Source organism: Rhinolophus hipposideros (genome assembly GCF_964194185.1).
Source record: "Rhinolophus hipposideros genome assembly, chromosome: 19".
NCBI lineage: Eukaryota > Metazoa > Chordata > Mammalia > Chiroptera > Rhinolophidae > Rhinolophus > Rhinolophus hipposideros.
This window is the reverse complement of record NC_138065.1, coordinates 32249757-32265516: the sequence shown is the minus strand read 5'-3', so window position 1 is coordinate 32265516 and position 15760 is coordinate 32249757. Positions and strand designations below refer to the sequence as shown.

Here is a 15760-nt window from a genome sequence, read left to right as displayed (position 1 = left end):
TCGCGAGAATGTCTGAGCTTGAATTAGAGCAACGAATAAACATTAAATTTCTTGTTAAACTTGACAAGAGTGGAAGTGAAATCAAGGACATGTTAGTCCAAGTTTATGGGGATAATGCCATGAAGAAAACGGCAGTGTACAAATGCATTAAACGTTTTTCTGAGGCCAGATCAGGTGAGTAGGGAGGGTAGAGAACATGTCACTGATTAAGAGAGCTCAGGGTGAAGCAGAACTGACGAAAACATTGCAAAAAGTCATCGAATTGTGCCTCAAAACCATCGGCTGACAGTGAGAAGCATATATCAACTCTGTATACTACTAATAAAGATTATACCTTCGTTGTTTTGTTGATGGTTTCTTTTGCTGTGCAGAAGCTTTTTAGTTTGATATAGTTCCGTTCATTTATTTTTGCTTTTATTTCCCTTGCCTTTGATGTCAAATTCATGAAGTCTTCTCTAAACCCAAGGTCCCTAAGTGTAGTACCTATGCTTCCTCCTTTGCAATTAATTGTTTCAGGTCTTATATTTAGGACTTCGATCTATTCCGAGTTAATTTTGGTATATGGTGACAGATAGCAGTCTAATTTCATTCTTTTGCACATGGCTTTCCAATTTTCCCACCATTTATTGAAGAGGATTTCTTTTCTCCATTGTATGCCTTGGGCTTCAATATCAAAATTATCTACCCATATACATACAGGCTTATTTATGGGTTCTCAATTTATTCCATTGGTCTGTTTCTCTGTTAGTACCATGCTGCTTTGGTTATTGTTGCTTTGTAATATAAACTGAAGTCAGGGAGTGTGATACCTCCAGCCTTGTTGTTTTTTTCTTAGGATTGCTTTGGCAATTTGGAGTCTTTTGTGATTCCATGCAAATCTGATGATTTTTGTTTTATTTCTTTAAAAAAATGGGAATTGTATTAAATCTGTATATTGCTTTGGGAAATCAACTATATTGATTCTTCCAATCCATGAACATGGAATATCTTTCCACTTCTTTGTGTCTTCTTCAATTTCTTTTAATAATGTCTTGTAGTTTTCAGTGTTTAGACCCCTCACATCCTTTGTTAAATTTATTCCTAGATATTTTATTCTTTTTGTTACAATTGCAAAAGGATTGTATGCTTACCTAGGGAGATTCAACTTCAAAAAACAAAAACCTGTTCTCCTAAAATTAAGTTAAAAACTAATCCAACATTAATTTTAAAATATGCCTAACTCTAAAGTTTATATAGAAAAAAACACAAATAAGTATTTTCAGGAAAATTCTCAAACAAGAAGAGCAAAAGATCCATATTGGATATTAAATCATATAAAGCCTCAATAAGTAGATGACTGTGAAATGTGTGTTTGAATATATAGGCAAAACAATGGCATTAAAAGAAAATCCATTATATTAAATAATTCAAAAAGCACTCTCAACCATTAGATTGAAGATGGACTTTTAAATAAAATGTAACAGTTGTAGAACAAATCTAGGCAAATAGTTTAAAATCTTGTATTGGGAAAGGCCTTTTAAATTAAGACCTAAAACCCAGAAGCCATTTTAAAAGCAAGATTGACAAATCTGACAACATAAAAACAAATTCTCCTTGAGAAGAAAAAACATACCAATAGCCAGGTTAAAAGGAAAATAATTTACTTTGGGAAAAAGCTGTGGCTCATATCAGAAACAAGGTCTAAATCCTAATACATAGGTTCATGTGTGTGTATGTATGTATATCTCCTAGGAATTAAGAATAAAAAGTTCAAGTCAAGAGAAAAAAATAGACAAAGTATATACCAAATAGTTCACAAATAAATACAAATATCTCTTAAACATACAAAAATTGCTCAACTTCACTCATAAAAACAGAAACATACAATGAGATTTTAAATTTCAAAAATTTCAAAAATTTGACAAATATTCAAAAGTTTGACAACACACTTATTTAGAAAGCTTATGGAGAGACAGACATTAACATACTCTGCAAAACCATCTAACCCCTAGGCAGAGCAATTTGCACTATCTTTCAGATTTCCAAATATATATATTCTTTGACCCAGAAATCCCATTCTGGGAATTTGCCCTGCAGATATAACTACGTATGTACAAAAATGGCATATGTACAAGGTAATCTATGAGAGTACTGTTCAGAAAAGCAAAACTTTACTAATAATTGTCACCCCGATAAACTTTAGTAATCAAAAAAAAAAAGAGATTGGAACTATCCATGGATCCATCAAAATGACTGTTAATCCATAATGTCTCACAATAAAATTGTATACAGTTGTAAAATCAAATTAACGAGGAATCTCCCTATGCACATACATGGAAATATCTCTTGTGTATTTTGATAAGTAAAAAAATAAAGCAAGATTCAAAATTGCATTTGTTATTGGAAAGGTGCAAAATAAAAATATATACTAATTTCTTAGCTTATATTTGTAAACGTAAACACTAAAAAGATGCATAAGAAACCAAAAAAAGCAGATCTAAGTTTAAGGGTAGGAAAGAACGAGATGAATGGTGATAGAGTGGAAACAAGGATTTTCAGTGTATACCAGTTTACATCATTTTTACTTTTGAAATATATAAACACATTAGCTATTTTTAAAAATTAATTTTTAACAACTGTATTGTTTCTAGATTGCCACACACTTACCCTTCTACACAGCTGAATTCTATATGTGATCCAAAAGAGTAATCTGTGTTAACAATCACTTGCCCATTATGTAATTCTCCTGGGTTGCTGCATTGTTTCTCTGAGAGAAAATTTAAAACGATGATTAGTGATTTCAAGTACTCACAGATATGGCATTAGAAAATTTGACCTCTGCTTCCAGAAAGACCAGAGGTGCAGATTCAAACTTATTTCTGATCCTGACTCACTGAAGTTTTATTTTGGAGGATAAATGAATCCAAAAAGTGATCTCATTTTTTCTGGTATATTTTACCAATAGAGAAAAATATTGGTAACATGGTCAGTTAAATCACTATGGTAACAAAATCTGTGATTCAGGATTTAACACACTAACCAGGAAGTTATGATCCATTCTATGTCTGCGGCATGCGCTTTGCACTTAGGCCACTCAAAAATGCATGTCCTGGGCCACAAAAGAAACAAGAAAAAAAAAAGTGTATCTTGTACATCCTTCCTATTGGAAAATGTCACAGAACATATTCTCAACTGAGGGAGAATCGCACCATCTTCCAAACACAGCAAATAGTTTGGGTGAGATTTCTCTGAAAACTGCATTTCTACTTTCTAGCCATATAGCTTTTTATAATTTTATAAAAAGTGAATCTGGTTTTCAATATATTAAAATTGAATTTGTAGTTAACTTCTGAAAGGAGTGTTTACTGAATTATGTGGCAAAGAACAGGCTTATTCTTCAAAGCAACTGGGTAGCTTCTAATTTTCCTTTTTTATTTATGTATTTGTTTGTTTGCTTGTTTATATTTTCCAAAAAGTGGTACAAATGCATACATTGAAATCAGTCACTGACAAACTGGGTGGTTTCTTAGTGGTCAAAGATTCTCATTTGCATTCAGAAAATTTAGTTCCTGAATTTGCAAAAAGGGGAAAAGTACAAATAAGAAAAATAAAAACGCTCATACTTACTGACACAGAAGACAATATAGCTCCATGTGCCTCCTTCCCTACAGGTGAGAACCTGATTTTTTGAACTGCTCCTACTGTAGCCAGGACGGCAGTGGTATTTCAGAACAGTTCCAGTTTTAAAGCTTGTCTCATTCAACTCATTTACTGGAGAAGCATAGTGTAAATTGGGTGGTGGACCACAGTCACCTGGACACCAAAATGACAAAGTGCACCAAAAGTTATAACTTAGGACTCAGCATCTTAATATTTTCAGTAGTGTGATTTTAGAGCAAGAACAATTCTTTTCTCTTCTAATCCAGAAAAATAATAACTCCTATTATTTCCATTGTTCAATGATTCCAGTGAGTGATCAGTAATACATGTTTGTTGATAAATGATAATGACAACGATAATGATAATGAAAGCTTTCATGCTTTATCCATTATATAGGAGATAATTTATTTTAGAAGGATGGCAGACACGAGTTCATCAGCCTATCAGATTTCCCATATCTGCTGACTAGATGCATCTGTGCAAAGCCAGAAGTCTACAATTTCCCTCAACTAAAACAGTATTATATTTCACTAATAATAACTTTAGGTAACACTGATTGCCTCAGGAAAGGGAAACTGGGTGGCTGGGATATGAATAAAAACAACATTTTTAATTTGTGGGGTTTTTTACATGTTTTGGATTTTGAATGATATGAAGGAAGAAGCATGAAGCCCTTTAAATGTAAAAATCTTTTTTTAATTGAAGTTTATTGGGGTGACAGTTGTTAGTAAAATTGCATAGATTTCAGGTGTACAATTCTGTATTACATCATCTATAAATTCCATTGTGTATTCACCACCCAGAGTCAGTTCTTCTTCCATCACCATATATTTGATCCCCTTTACCCTCATCTACCACCTTCCTCCCCTCTTACCCCCTGGTAACCATTAAACCATTGCCTTCGTCTATGAGTTTTTGTTTCTTCATTTGTTTGTCTTGTTCCTTTGTTGGAAACATAAAAATCTTAATCCTGCTTTCCTTGTAAGAATAAAAGGGATCAAATACAGAATTTTACACCTGAAATTATGTAATTTCATTAACAATTGTCATCCTAATAAATAAATTAAAATATATATATATATGGTGGTGAACACACAATGTGATATATAGATGATATATTACTGAATTGTACACCTGAAACATGTAACTTTACTAACAATTGTCACTCCAATAAACTTTAATTTTTTAAAAAAAAGAATTAAATACAGAACCGATTTCCCTTTTAGGAGCCCCAGTAGTTGTATACACTGCCTCTCTCCATTCTGGATAAACCCACTGGCATTGAAAATTGTTCAGTCAGGCTGATATCATAGATAATACAGATTAGTTTCAAGTCATACTTGAGAAACAAGTTGGAAAATTCCTGGCGAAGAAATCTAAGGGGAAGTGTCTAGAAAACTGCCTCTTTAATGGGTAAAGCAAATTCCCCCTAAATTCCAAATCCCCTTAAATGCAATTTCAAATAAATTCCTAATTCTTGGTCAAATAAATCCTTTGTTACTGAAGCTGAATTTCTGCTAAGAGTTTAATTATTTCTTTGTTAGTCTTAAAAGTGAACAAGTGGGTGATCTTGAATGCTTGTTGCCTATCTTAACTTGTCTTCCTGTTACTCACCAAGAACAGTGGCCAACAGAGCAGCAACCAAGATCACTTGGAACAGTATTGGATCAGAGACTCTCCACAAGCTGGAGAGGGGCCAGGCTGTCATTTTCCCCTTTCTATCAAGGGACCCATTTGGAGCTCTTGGAGTGTACATGACTCGATGCTTCTCCAACATTTTTCTGCTGAAAGAACTCAATTTAATAAAGTCATTGAATTCCCACTTGTGGTAAAGCACCAGGATTAATGCCGTGGGATCTATGTCTTCAAGGAAATTACAGCCTAGAGTGGAAGAAAAGACATGAGCACAATTGTTACAATACAAAGAGAGTGAGTGTTAGCCTCTGTGGGAGCACTCTACTCAGAAAAGGGATGAATTCCAAGTGGAGAGATGAGAGGTGGCTGTATCTGTGTTAGGTATGCTGTAAAAGTTAGAGAATGGATGCAGGGTAAATTGGGAGAACAGTAGATAATACTGTGCGGAAAAATAAAGTGTCTAAAAGGGGGAGATGGTTGTTAAGAAGGGTGCAGCTTACAGGTGTGTCTGAACAGGATATAAGGGCCATGTTTAGGAATGTATGGACCCTACTATTTGGGGAATAAAGAGCCATTGTTTTTTGTTTTGGATTTTGGTTTTAGTTTGTTAAAGAGTGACAGATTATTGTGATTTAAGAAGATCACTATGGCAGATGTGTACATGAGAGATTGAAGTGAACAGAGGGAAGGAACAGGGAGGTTGATTAAAAAGACTATTGCAATTGACCAGGTGAGCCACAGAGATGATCTGACCAAGGAAATGGTAGAGGAGATAGAGAAGAGGGAACAAATGTAAAGCAAAACAAAAGAAAACAAAAACACAAGAAAATAATTCGATGGGCAAAAAGAGCTGCATCATTCTGGGAGCTCCTCATGACAACTGTCAGCTGAGGCAATAAACTATCAAGCAATTTACAGTTTTGAAAGAATATACATTATATATATATATGTATATATATACACACACACACACACACACATATATATACAATTTCTATGAAATTGAAGAAAGATATATATGTTCCCCGATTCGTGTTTCCCCGAAAATAAGACCTACCCCAAAAATACGCCCCCAATTAAGATTGTCAGCCAGATGGATGCATTTAGTACGTTATGAAGATGTTCCAGAAGAAGATGACATGACTGTGTTTGAATAAATGTAGATTGTTGTACATGAAAAAATAAGACATCCCCTGAAAAGATGCCCTAATGCATCTTTTGGGTCAAAAATTAATATGAGATCCAGTCTTATTTTCGGGGAAATACAATATACATGATGTCAAAAAAAATGTATACACATTTTAAGAAAAGAAAACTGTATTAAAATTGTAATACACAATATATACCAATAACAAAAGATGAATACAAGTCACATTTGACTTCTGCAATTACAAGAGGTGCTCAAAGTGGTTACCATCAGCGTCCAGACACTTCTGATTACAGCGAACTACTGCTTGAGCATAGCTAACATCTCTTTAAATGTGTATACATGGTATACATATATACCAGGGGTGCCAAAAAAACATATACACGTGGACACTTTGGTCAACGTTGCTCAAGCAATGTTTCAGAAGTCAAATATGGCTTGTATTCATCTTTTGTTATTTGTAGATATTGAGTATTACTATTAAATACAGTGTTTTCCTTTCTTAAAATGTGTATACTATTTTTTGGCAACATGTGTGTTTGTGTGTGTGTGTGTGTGTGTGTGTGTGTGTGTATGGTGAGGGAGAGATCTATATATATAGATATATACATATATAAAAAGAAAAACATATGAGATAAATGTACTCCCATTATTTAATTAGACTAAAGATTTGTTAAAGCAAAGTCATGAAAGTTAATTTTCACCACCACACCCGTTTCCTTTGGAAAAAACAATATAACAATAAATGCTCAACCTCACTAACCATCAGAGAAATGCAAATAAAAACCACAATGAGATACCACCTCACTCCAGTCAAAATGGCTATTATCAATAAATCAACAAACAACAAGTGCTGGCGCGGATGTGGAGAAAAGGGAACGCTAGTGCACTGTTGGTGGGATTGCAGATTGGTACAGCCACTATGGAAAACAGTATGGAGGTATCTCAGGAATCTGAAAATGGAACTACCCTATGATCCAGTAATTCCACTCCTAGGCATCTACCCGGAGAAATCCAAAACTCCAATTCAAAAATCTGTATGCACTCCTATGTTTATTGCAGCACTTTACACAATAGCCAAGATATGGAAACAACCGAAATGCCCATCGGTAGATGACTGGATTAAGAAACTGTGGTATATTTATACAATGGAGTATTACGCAGCCATAGAGAAGAAAGAAATCTTATCATTTGCAGCAACATGGATGGATCTAGAGAACATTATGTTAAGTGAAATAAGTCAGAAAGAGAAAGACAAGTACCATATGATCTCACTTATATGCGGAATCTAAAGAAAAGAATATGTGAACGAACTAATCAGAGACAGTTTTGAGGACACAAAGAAAAAACCGAGAGTTGTTAGATGGGTGGGGGCGGCGGGGGGGGGGGGGGGGGTTGGGGATAAGGGGAAAGGTGAAGGGATTAGGAAGCAGCTGGTAACCACAAGATGGCCTCAGGGTTTTCTGAAAATTAATTTGGGGAACTTATTCAATAATGTTGTAAAGATTTTGTTGGGTATCAGATGGACATGCGTCCTATTTGGGAGACCACCTCAGAGATAATGTGGATGCCTGATTATGGCATTGTACACCAGAAGCTAAACATTAATGAATGCCAACTATAATTTTATATATATAATGTGATGGCTCAGTGTGAGGTCGGAGGGATAATGGATGGGGGGAGGGGGCGTCACAGTGTGAGGGATATAAATGATGAACGTCTAAGTATTACCTTGTCTTGTACACCTGAAACTAATAAAAAAAAAGAAAGAAAATGCAAAAAAAAAAAAATATATATATATATATAATTACACATATTACCTGCTACCAACATTTCGCCACTTTGTGGTGAGAATTGATGAGACACTGTCTCGATAGTGCTTAGAGCACTTCACAGACAAGTGCAGCATAAATTCAGAATGTCATTTTAATGTTCTCATTATTATTAAAATGGTCAAAATGGAAAAAAAAATTTACATTAGAAATAGTCCTTGTCCTCAAAGGAAAATACAAAGTTCACTACCAATGGAATGTTGAATTTCATTGTTTATTCTGATACCTCCATTAGATCCAGATGATTCTACACTCCCTATGTGTTCGTAATTCATGCTAAGCACATATCCATTTAGATAAAGGGAATCACCTCAATATTTCCCTCAACAATGTTTCTGTCCCACATTATAGGGGGGAAAGTTTATAGTGGCCCTTCACACTATGTGGAGGGGCCTAACTTCTTCACTGAATAATGACTCATAGAATCTTATTGTTATAAAATTCAATTCTAATAAAACCATTCCTTCACCAGCTGTCAGTTGTGGGGGCGTTCACCCATGCACATCCTATCCCATGAACTCTGTACATGGCCACTAAGACAATTCTGCCAAAAAATAAATTCAACCTAATGAACAATTTGTCAAATGTATTTTCTTACTAAAATTGTGTTTACAGAATTTGTTCTGAATGAATTGAGGTGTTCCTAAAAGGTTGGGAGGATCCAGGACTCACATTTTGGGCCTTCACCTACCCCCTTTCTTTTGTGTTTTTCTCTCTATTTTCCCAGTACATTCCTCCCAATTGCAAGTCTCTACCTTCCTGCTCTAGCAATCTGATGAGACTGGAGACAGTTAAGGCTAAGGCAAATTCCACAGAATATAAACCAGTCCACTAAATCATCTGTGAAGTTTATAAAATATGATAAATTTCAATAAAAAACTGCTATGAACTATTTAAAAACTGTAGAAATAAGTGTCTTTAATTTTTGATAAGTCAGTAGATTTGGCATGTTTATTGGATTGTCGTGAAATTAAAGAGATTTTAAAATACCAAAATATTGGCAAAATAGAATTTCACTATAAAAAATCAAGAGGAGAAGAGTACAAAGTGAAAATTTCTCTTATGAATTGTTGCAATTGTTATTACTGTATATTCACAAGAAAAATACATACATTGACTATACTCAGGAAAATATAAGTATATTCATAAAAATATACCCATAAGATTAAATCCTTACCTTCAGGAAATTGAACAAAAATAATTAAAATGCTGGTACAAAGAACATATTCAGCTATGAACCTATGTTCATATGTTCTGCTGAACATATGTTCAGCAAAGAACATATTTAGCTATGTACAAAAAGAATATATTTACAATTATTGAATATATTCAATAAATACTTCTTAAAACAATGTTAAGTAAAATGATAATCTGATAAATTCAGCAAATTGACTTCAGTGAATTGGCATTCATTCAATTGGTCTCTGGTGAGTAACTTTTCAGTAGTTTGGTCTGAGCCCGGTGCCTCAGTTGGCCAGGACAATCTACATCTCCAACAGTTCCAAACACTTTCACCCCTCCTACCCTGCCAGATCCTCTGCCCCCTCACCCATTCCTCTTTGATTCTTACTCATTCTCATTCTCCAATGTCCCCACTTGTCCTCCAGGCCAGTTTCCATATTCCAATTACAACTTAGTATTTATCATTCTGATTCTGACTTGGCTTATAGACAACTGAAGTCTGTCTTGAAGTCAGAGTGTGGGTTCTTATTCATCTCTGCTCCCCACAGTACCTAGCATTGTGCCTCGCACACAGTTATAGTACTCAATAAATATTGGTTGAATTTAAATTCAAAAGCACCTAGGGACAAAATATGGTTTAAAGAAAAAGAATACTGTTCACGTCCATATCTATTCTTACAGTGTTTGTTTGTTTTGTCGAGGTCAGATTTTAACTGATTTTAGAGCAAGACACACCTGTATCTTAATGAGAACGGACCCTAGCGATGTCACTCTAGGCTCTTCCATCCATAACCTGAAGTCATCATATAATCAGCCAATCAGCAGAGGACAGTAAAGAGGTAAGGAATAAACAAAAACTAGTGCACCTCCTTCCGTAGCTTATGACAGGAGGTAAAAGGCAGCCTCATGTACAAACCCTACACTGTGGGAAGGGATTTATATCACTCAGCCTCACACCAAGACCAGACACAGGACAACAATATATGGCCAGGCCCTGGGGTATGGACCCTGGAGGGTTCAATCCCACTTCCACCACATGAGAACTATGTGCCCCTGGGCAAGATACTCAGCACTCTAAGCTCCTCTAAGCTTCAATTTTCTTTTTTATAAAATAAGAATAATAACTATGCATGTTCCAGAATTGCTCCAGAATTGTCCTGGGCTTGCTGCATGAACAGCACATAGTAAATATTCCAAAAAAAAAAAAAACTGTTAGGGAAGAGAGTTGCAATGTGACTCTGACAGGACCAGAACTCTTAGAGTCAAAACATCATTATAATAATGATGTAAAATTGTAATGATGGCTGAATCACCAAGATACTTTAAACTCTGGTACAGAGGAAAGCCCACTGGCAGTGCCACACCCAGAGCAGTGACTCTGGTGCCCACAGAGTGAGGCCGGCAGGGCTGTCCTGGGCTTCTTCTTTCCTCACCCTTAGCTGTCTTCATGGGACGAGCTCATCTACCCCACAACTTTGGCCATCATCCATGAATTACCCACAGATCTCTGGACCCAACTGTCTGCTGTAGGTACAAAATCTTACGTGCTCCATAAACTCAATTGTTAATAAAAATCTTACTCTGCTCTGTTACTTCCCATATATAAATGTTGAGCCATTCAGGCCTTCCTCCTTTAATCTTATTGCTAACTAGAGGAATTCCAGTGCTCAGTCTGAAAATTGTGGAACTTTTAAAAGTCGGTGAAAGAAATCTCAGCAAAATAAGGAGGAAATACTTTCTCTTCCTCTGCAGCTGCGAAAAGCAGATATTGACATCATAAAACTGACCTTGCAAATGTTATTTCTAACAAAGGAGTTGTTCCTGGACTTTACAGATTATAGCTTTCCTTCTTGAACATAACCTTTAACCCTGGAAAAGTCTGTAATTCTGACTAGTTATTTCAGCAAATTGTTTTTTGCTTGGGATAATACTTAAATTAAAATTTCTGTTTTTCCCTGGTGTGAATATCTATGAGTTTTCTTTGCAAATCCAGAAATAAATTATTACACTTTCTTATTCACTTACAGTCCTGGAAGTAAGCGAAAACTTTTGACTCTGTTGAATTTTTTTGTTTAATTTCAGCTTTATTGAGGTATAAACTGAAAGTTATTTCAAGTGTACATCGTGGTGACCTGGTATGTACACGTTATAAAAGGATTCTCCCCCACCATCTAGTTAATTAGCATATCCATCACCACACATATTTGTCTTTTTTGCCGGCAAGAACATTCAAGTTCTACTCTCATAGCGAAGTTTAATTATACAACACAGTGTTACCAACTGTAGTCACCATGTTTTACATTAGATACTCAGACCTTCTTCATCTTATAACTAAAAGTTTGTACCCTCTTATCAAGTTCTCCCTATTTCTCTCTCACCTCCAGCCCTGGCAACCACTTGCTAGATTTCTTATTTAAGCAAAAAACCTTTTTTTAAAAAAATTTAAGTTATAATTTCCACGGTTTAGATTAGTATTTTCAACTGCATCATTTTTATTTCCCAGGGATCTTTTAATTCAACAGACTCCAAACTAAATGCACTATCTTCCTTTCAACACTGCTTGACCTCTGCACTTTCTGTTTCAGCTAAAGTAATAATCTCCACTCAGCCTCCCAGGCTAGAAACCTAAATCATCCTAGTCTCCTTTCTCTTGGCCCATTTCCTTATTCAGAGTCATGGAGTCCAATCACTTTGGCCATGACAGCATTAGAATCTGTCACTCTCTCCTGCACCCCAGCCTAGACCATAGCAAAAGTCTCCAAACATTTGTAAGCCAGCTTCCACACTGATGTGGTTATAACGCTAAAAAGCAATTTACTAAAAAACTCCAGGGTTCCTAATTCCGTATGTGTCCATACCTTTCCCTCTGTTTCTGCTCATTTAAAACACTGTGCTTCAACTTCATGAAGGTGCTTTCCTTTCCCAAAACATATCCTGGAATTGTTTTAAACACCTGCAACTATTTGTGTAGAATGTGTCATGTGCATGAATGCTCTTACCTCCAACCTCCAGATCAACTGTCACCTCCTTGGTGAAGAACCGAGCTACACCACCAAGAAGTATCAATCTCTTCTGTGCTACCCTAGCACTTCTCTGATACAATAATTGTAACACCACATTGTATCATAACTTTCTATTCACTTTTGTCTCCTGAGATAGATTGTAGGTCCCTTGAAGACAAAGAAGGCGTTTATCCAACTTTCTAGTCCTAACCTGCAATCGAAACTGGCATATAACAGTAATCCAATAAATGAAATTCAATTTAGTTTTGCCTTCTTAAGAATAACTAACTGCCTTACTGAGGACCAAGTGAAATAATGCGTGTAAAGTGCTCTGTAAATTTTAAAGAAATAATACATTGATTTGACTTCCCTTACTAGTGCTCAGGATGTATGGTGGCTCACTGGGCCAGGGACAACATTGTGTTTCACCATCGTACTCCTTGTGGTTTCTCAGCAGAAACTGCACAGAACTCAGCAGACCACAGAGTACGAAGATGGAGGATAGCACTTCTGAGTTGAGAAGACCAGAGTTTGAGTCCCAGCAATCCCATCTTCAAATTCTCTAATCTTGAAGCAGCTACATCAGCTCCGTGGACCTCAGGTTTTCATCACTAAAATGATGACATTAAACTTAGACCATCTTTCTATTCCCTACAAACTCTAGAATTCTGTAACTGCCCACTGAAAAGCTAAGACTTTCCTAGCAAATGCTCTCATATTTCAATGACATCATCACCTTTTAAATTCCTGCAGAAATAAAACCAACTCAAGAGCCATAGTCTACATGGTGGGTCTCTTACAAATAATACTGTCAGCACTGATCAATTTGAGAGGAACCGGGGAAATCCTCAGGCCAAAATTTCTTCTTCCATTAGAGATTACTTCTTGAGGTAATGTATTTATTTTATCTAAACTTTCCCTTTTAAACTTCAGATGCCTTTGTAAAGAATGACATTTTTTCCAGTCTCAGGTGGAGTGGCTCCTTGCCACCTGCACTCTCAATCACATCACTTTCAGACTCCAGAAAAAACTGGCTACCACACTTTCCTCTCCCTTCCTAGAATTTCTTTATCTATCAGCTCCTTCCTTCTGGACTCATATCCAAATGTATCTCTACACTTGATACCAACCTTCTTAGATGGTTCTTCTTCTTCCAGATACTATACTTTTCATTCTCTTTGTACTGCTATATTTAGGGACAACACAGGTGTCAACAAAAAGAAAAGTGGCTAAAGAATTGAAATGAGAACCAGAATAGTACTATGTCTTGCTCAACCAAGAAGAGAATTTAAAAAAGAAATGGTGGGGCTGGCCCGGTGGCTCAGGCTGTTGGAGCTCCTAAGTCCGAAGGCTGCCAGTTCAATTCCCACATGGGCCAGTGGGCTCTCAACCACAAGGCTGCCGGTTCGATTCCTCGAGTCCCGCAAAGGATGGTGGGCAGCGCTCCCTGCAACTAAGATTGAACACGGCTCCTTGAGCTGAGCTGCCTCCCGGATGGCTCAGTTGGTTGGAGCGCGTCCTCTCAACCACAAGGTTGCCAAGGGATGGTGGGCTGTGCCCCCTGCAACTAGAAACAGCAACTGGACCTGGAGCTGAACAGCACCCTCCACAACTAAGACTGAAAGGACAACAACTTGACTTGGAAGGAGGGCCTGGGGGTGCACACTGTTCCCCAATGGAGTCCTGTTCCCCTTCCCCAATAAAAAAAATAAAATAAAAAATAAAAAAATAAAAGAAATGGCAATCAATATCGTCAGGTTTGAAAAGTGAGGGAGAGAAAGGAGATGAAGACGACTAAGACTTCTAGCTTCAGAAACTAATTAGAGACTGACTTATGTCCTCATTATCAACTCTAAAGGTCTTTACTATCGATGGTGAAGAAGGTGTGGAGAGGTTAATAAAATCTCCAAGGGAAATTGCATCAATTTTCAGAATGTAGACTGTGAAAACCAGGTGTCCTTTGAATCCCTTTGGGAAGTTTGGCTTACCTCCTGCCTTACATTGAGAGATGATTAAAAAAAGAAGAAGAACCAACACACTCAACTTTTATATACAATAACAAGAGCAACTTCTTACTTTTTCCTGTTTCAGTTTATTTTATTAGGGTGCATCATTATTTCCCCATTTATAATTTTAAAAAACTGAGGATCAGAGGGGTTAAAAGTACTCTTCAAGTCATGCTATGCCCTGAAAATGCAGTACTCCTGAAAAGATTTCTGTTGAAACACCCCCAAGTTTTGTTTGTGTCTTATCCTTCTGGTCTTGTCTCCTCAAAGGGCCAAACCACAAGCCTTTCCCCAAAGGTCCCCCAAGTAATCCACTGACCTGCAGGTAGCTGATGAAGAAAGAAGTAGAAGACTTTATCACAGTTCCTTGGGTAGTTTTTCAGGAAAGAAAACTGCCTTGATCTCTAATAGTCCTGGTTCCTTCCCAGAAAAGGGTTTACCAGAAATCCCTAAAGTTGGCTAGTAATTGCTCCACCAAAAAATCCCGGAATTGCAGCCATGTGGTTGGCTGATCAGGGACAGCTAAATGGAAATGAGTGGGCAGAGACTCTCTACTGGCTCAGTGAATGATTAACTGCAGAAATACAGCACCACTATTTACCTAATCTCCTTCCTCTTCACCAGTCCTCATTCTTGATAACATGTTGCAATCATTTATTTTTCTCCTCTGCCAACCATTTCCCCTAAGTGAACAAAATAATATGAATTTGATGCCAGAATTTTTTTTTCTTTTCATAAATACAATAAGGTTGTACAAGATGCAATCCAGCTAACCTGGAAACTTTGGATACCTCAGGGTTCAAACTAGGTTCACAAAGGTGATCTATTTTCCATTAGTCCGTCTAGCTTTCCTGGGGGCTCAGAGAACTATGGATGTCCCGGCCTTGTGCTGATCTCCATCCCATCCCAAGAAAATACAAAAGGTGGGGAGTTTAACATATTAACTGAGTTCCTGCTATGTGCCAAGTTGCCTGGAACAACATTAGTACTCAATAAGTGTTAACTACTACCACCACCCCTACTACTAAATGCCAGGCATAAGATGACCTTCAGAAGTTAGTCTATCACGGAGTGCTGCTCAGAAGAATGCGATGAAGGGCCACCCATGTTTGTTATCACATAGATCTAGAAAGGATCCCAAACACTGACATTATCAATTAAGCTACTAATCCTCAGGATTCAGGTTGTGTGCTCAGGAATTGCTATTAAAAAGCAAGTTCTTCCTGACAACTTCAATTTTTCTGCAATAAACACCAAAAGTCTCAAAGATTTCAGAAAAGAAGGAGTTGAACCACAGCAGAAGTTTTGACAGAGATA

General features: G+C 36.7%; 1 protein-coding gene across 1 annotated transcript in view; it reads right to left on the bottom strand.

Moving 5' to 3' along the window:
- C4BPA (complement component 4 binding protein alpha) overlaps window positions 1-14941 on the bottom strand; it is an 85222-nt gene extending 70281 nt beyond the window's left edge. The window contains exons 1-4 of the mRNA XM_081026192.1: window positions 14763-14941; window positions 5254-5520; window positions 3607-3792; window positions 2647-2746 (exon numbers count right to left, since the gene is read on the bottom strand). Coding sequence (XP_080882318.1) covers window positions 2647-2746; window positions 3607-3792; window positions 5254-5416 — 449 coding nt within the window. The 5' untranslated portion in view covers window positions 5417-5520; window positions 14763-14941. The remainder of the gene's footprint in view (window positions 1-2646; window positions 2747-3606; window positions 3793-5253; window positions 5521-14762) is intronic.
- Window positions 14942-15760: the final 819 nt, after the last annotated feature.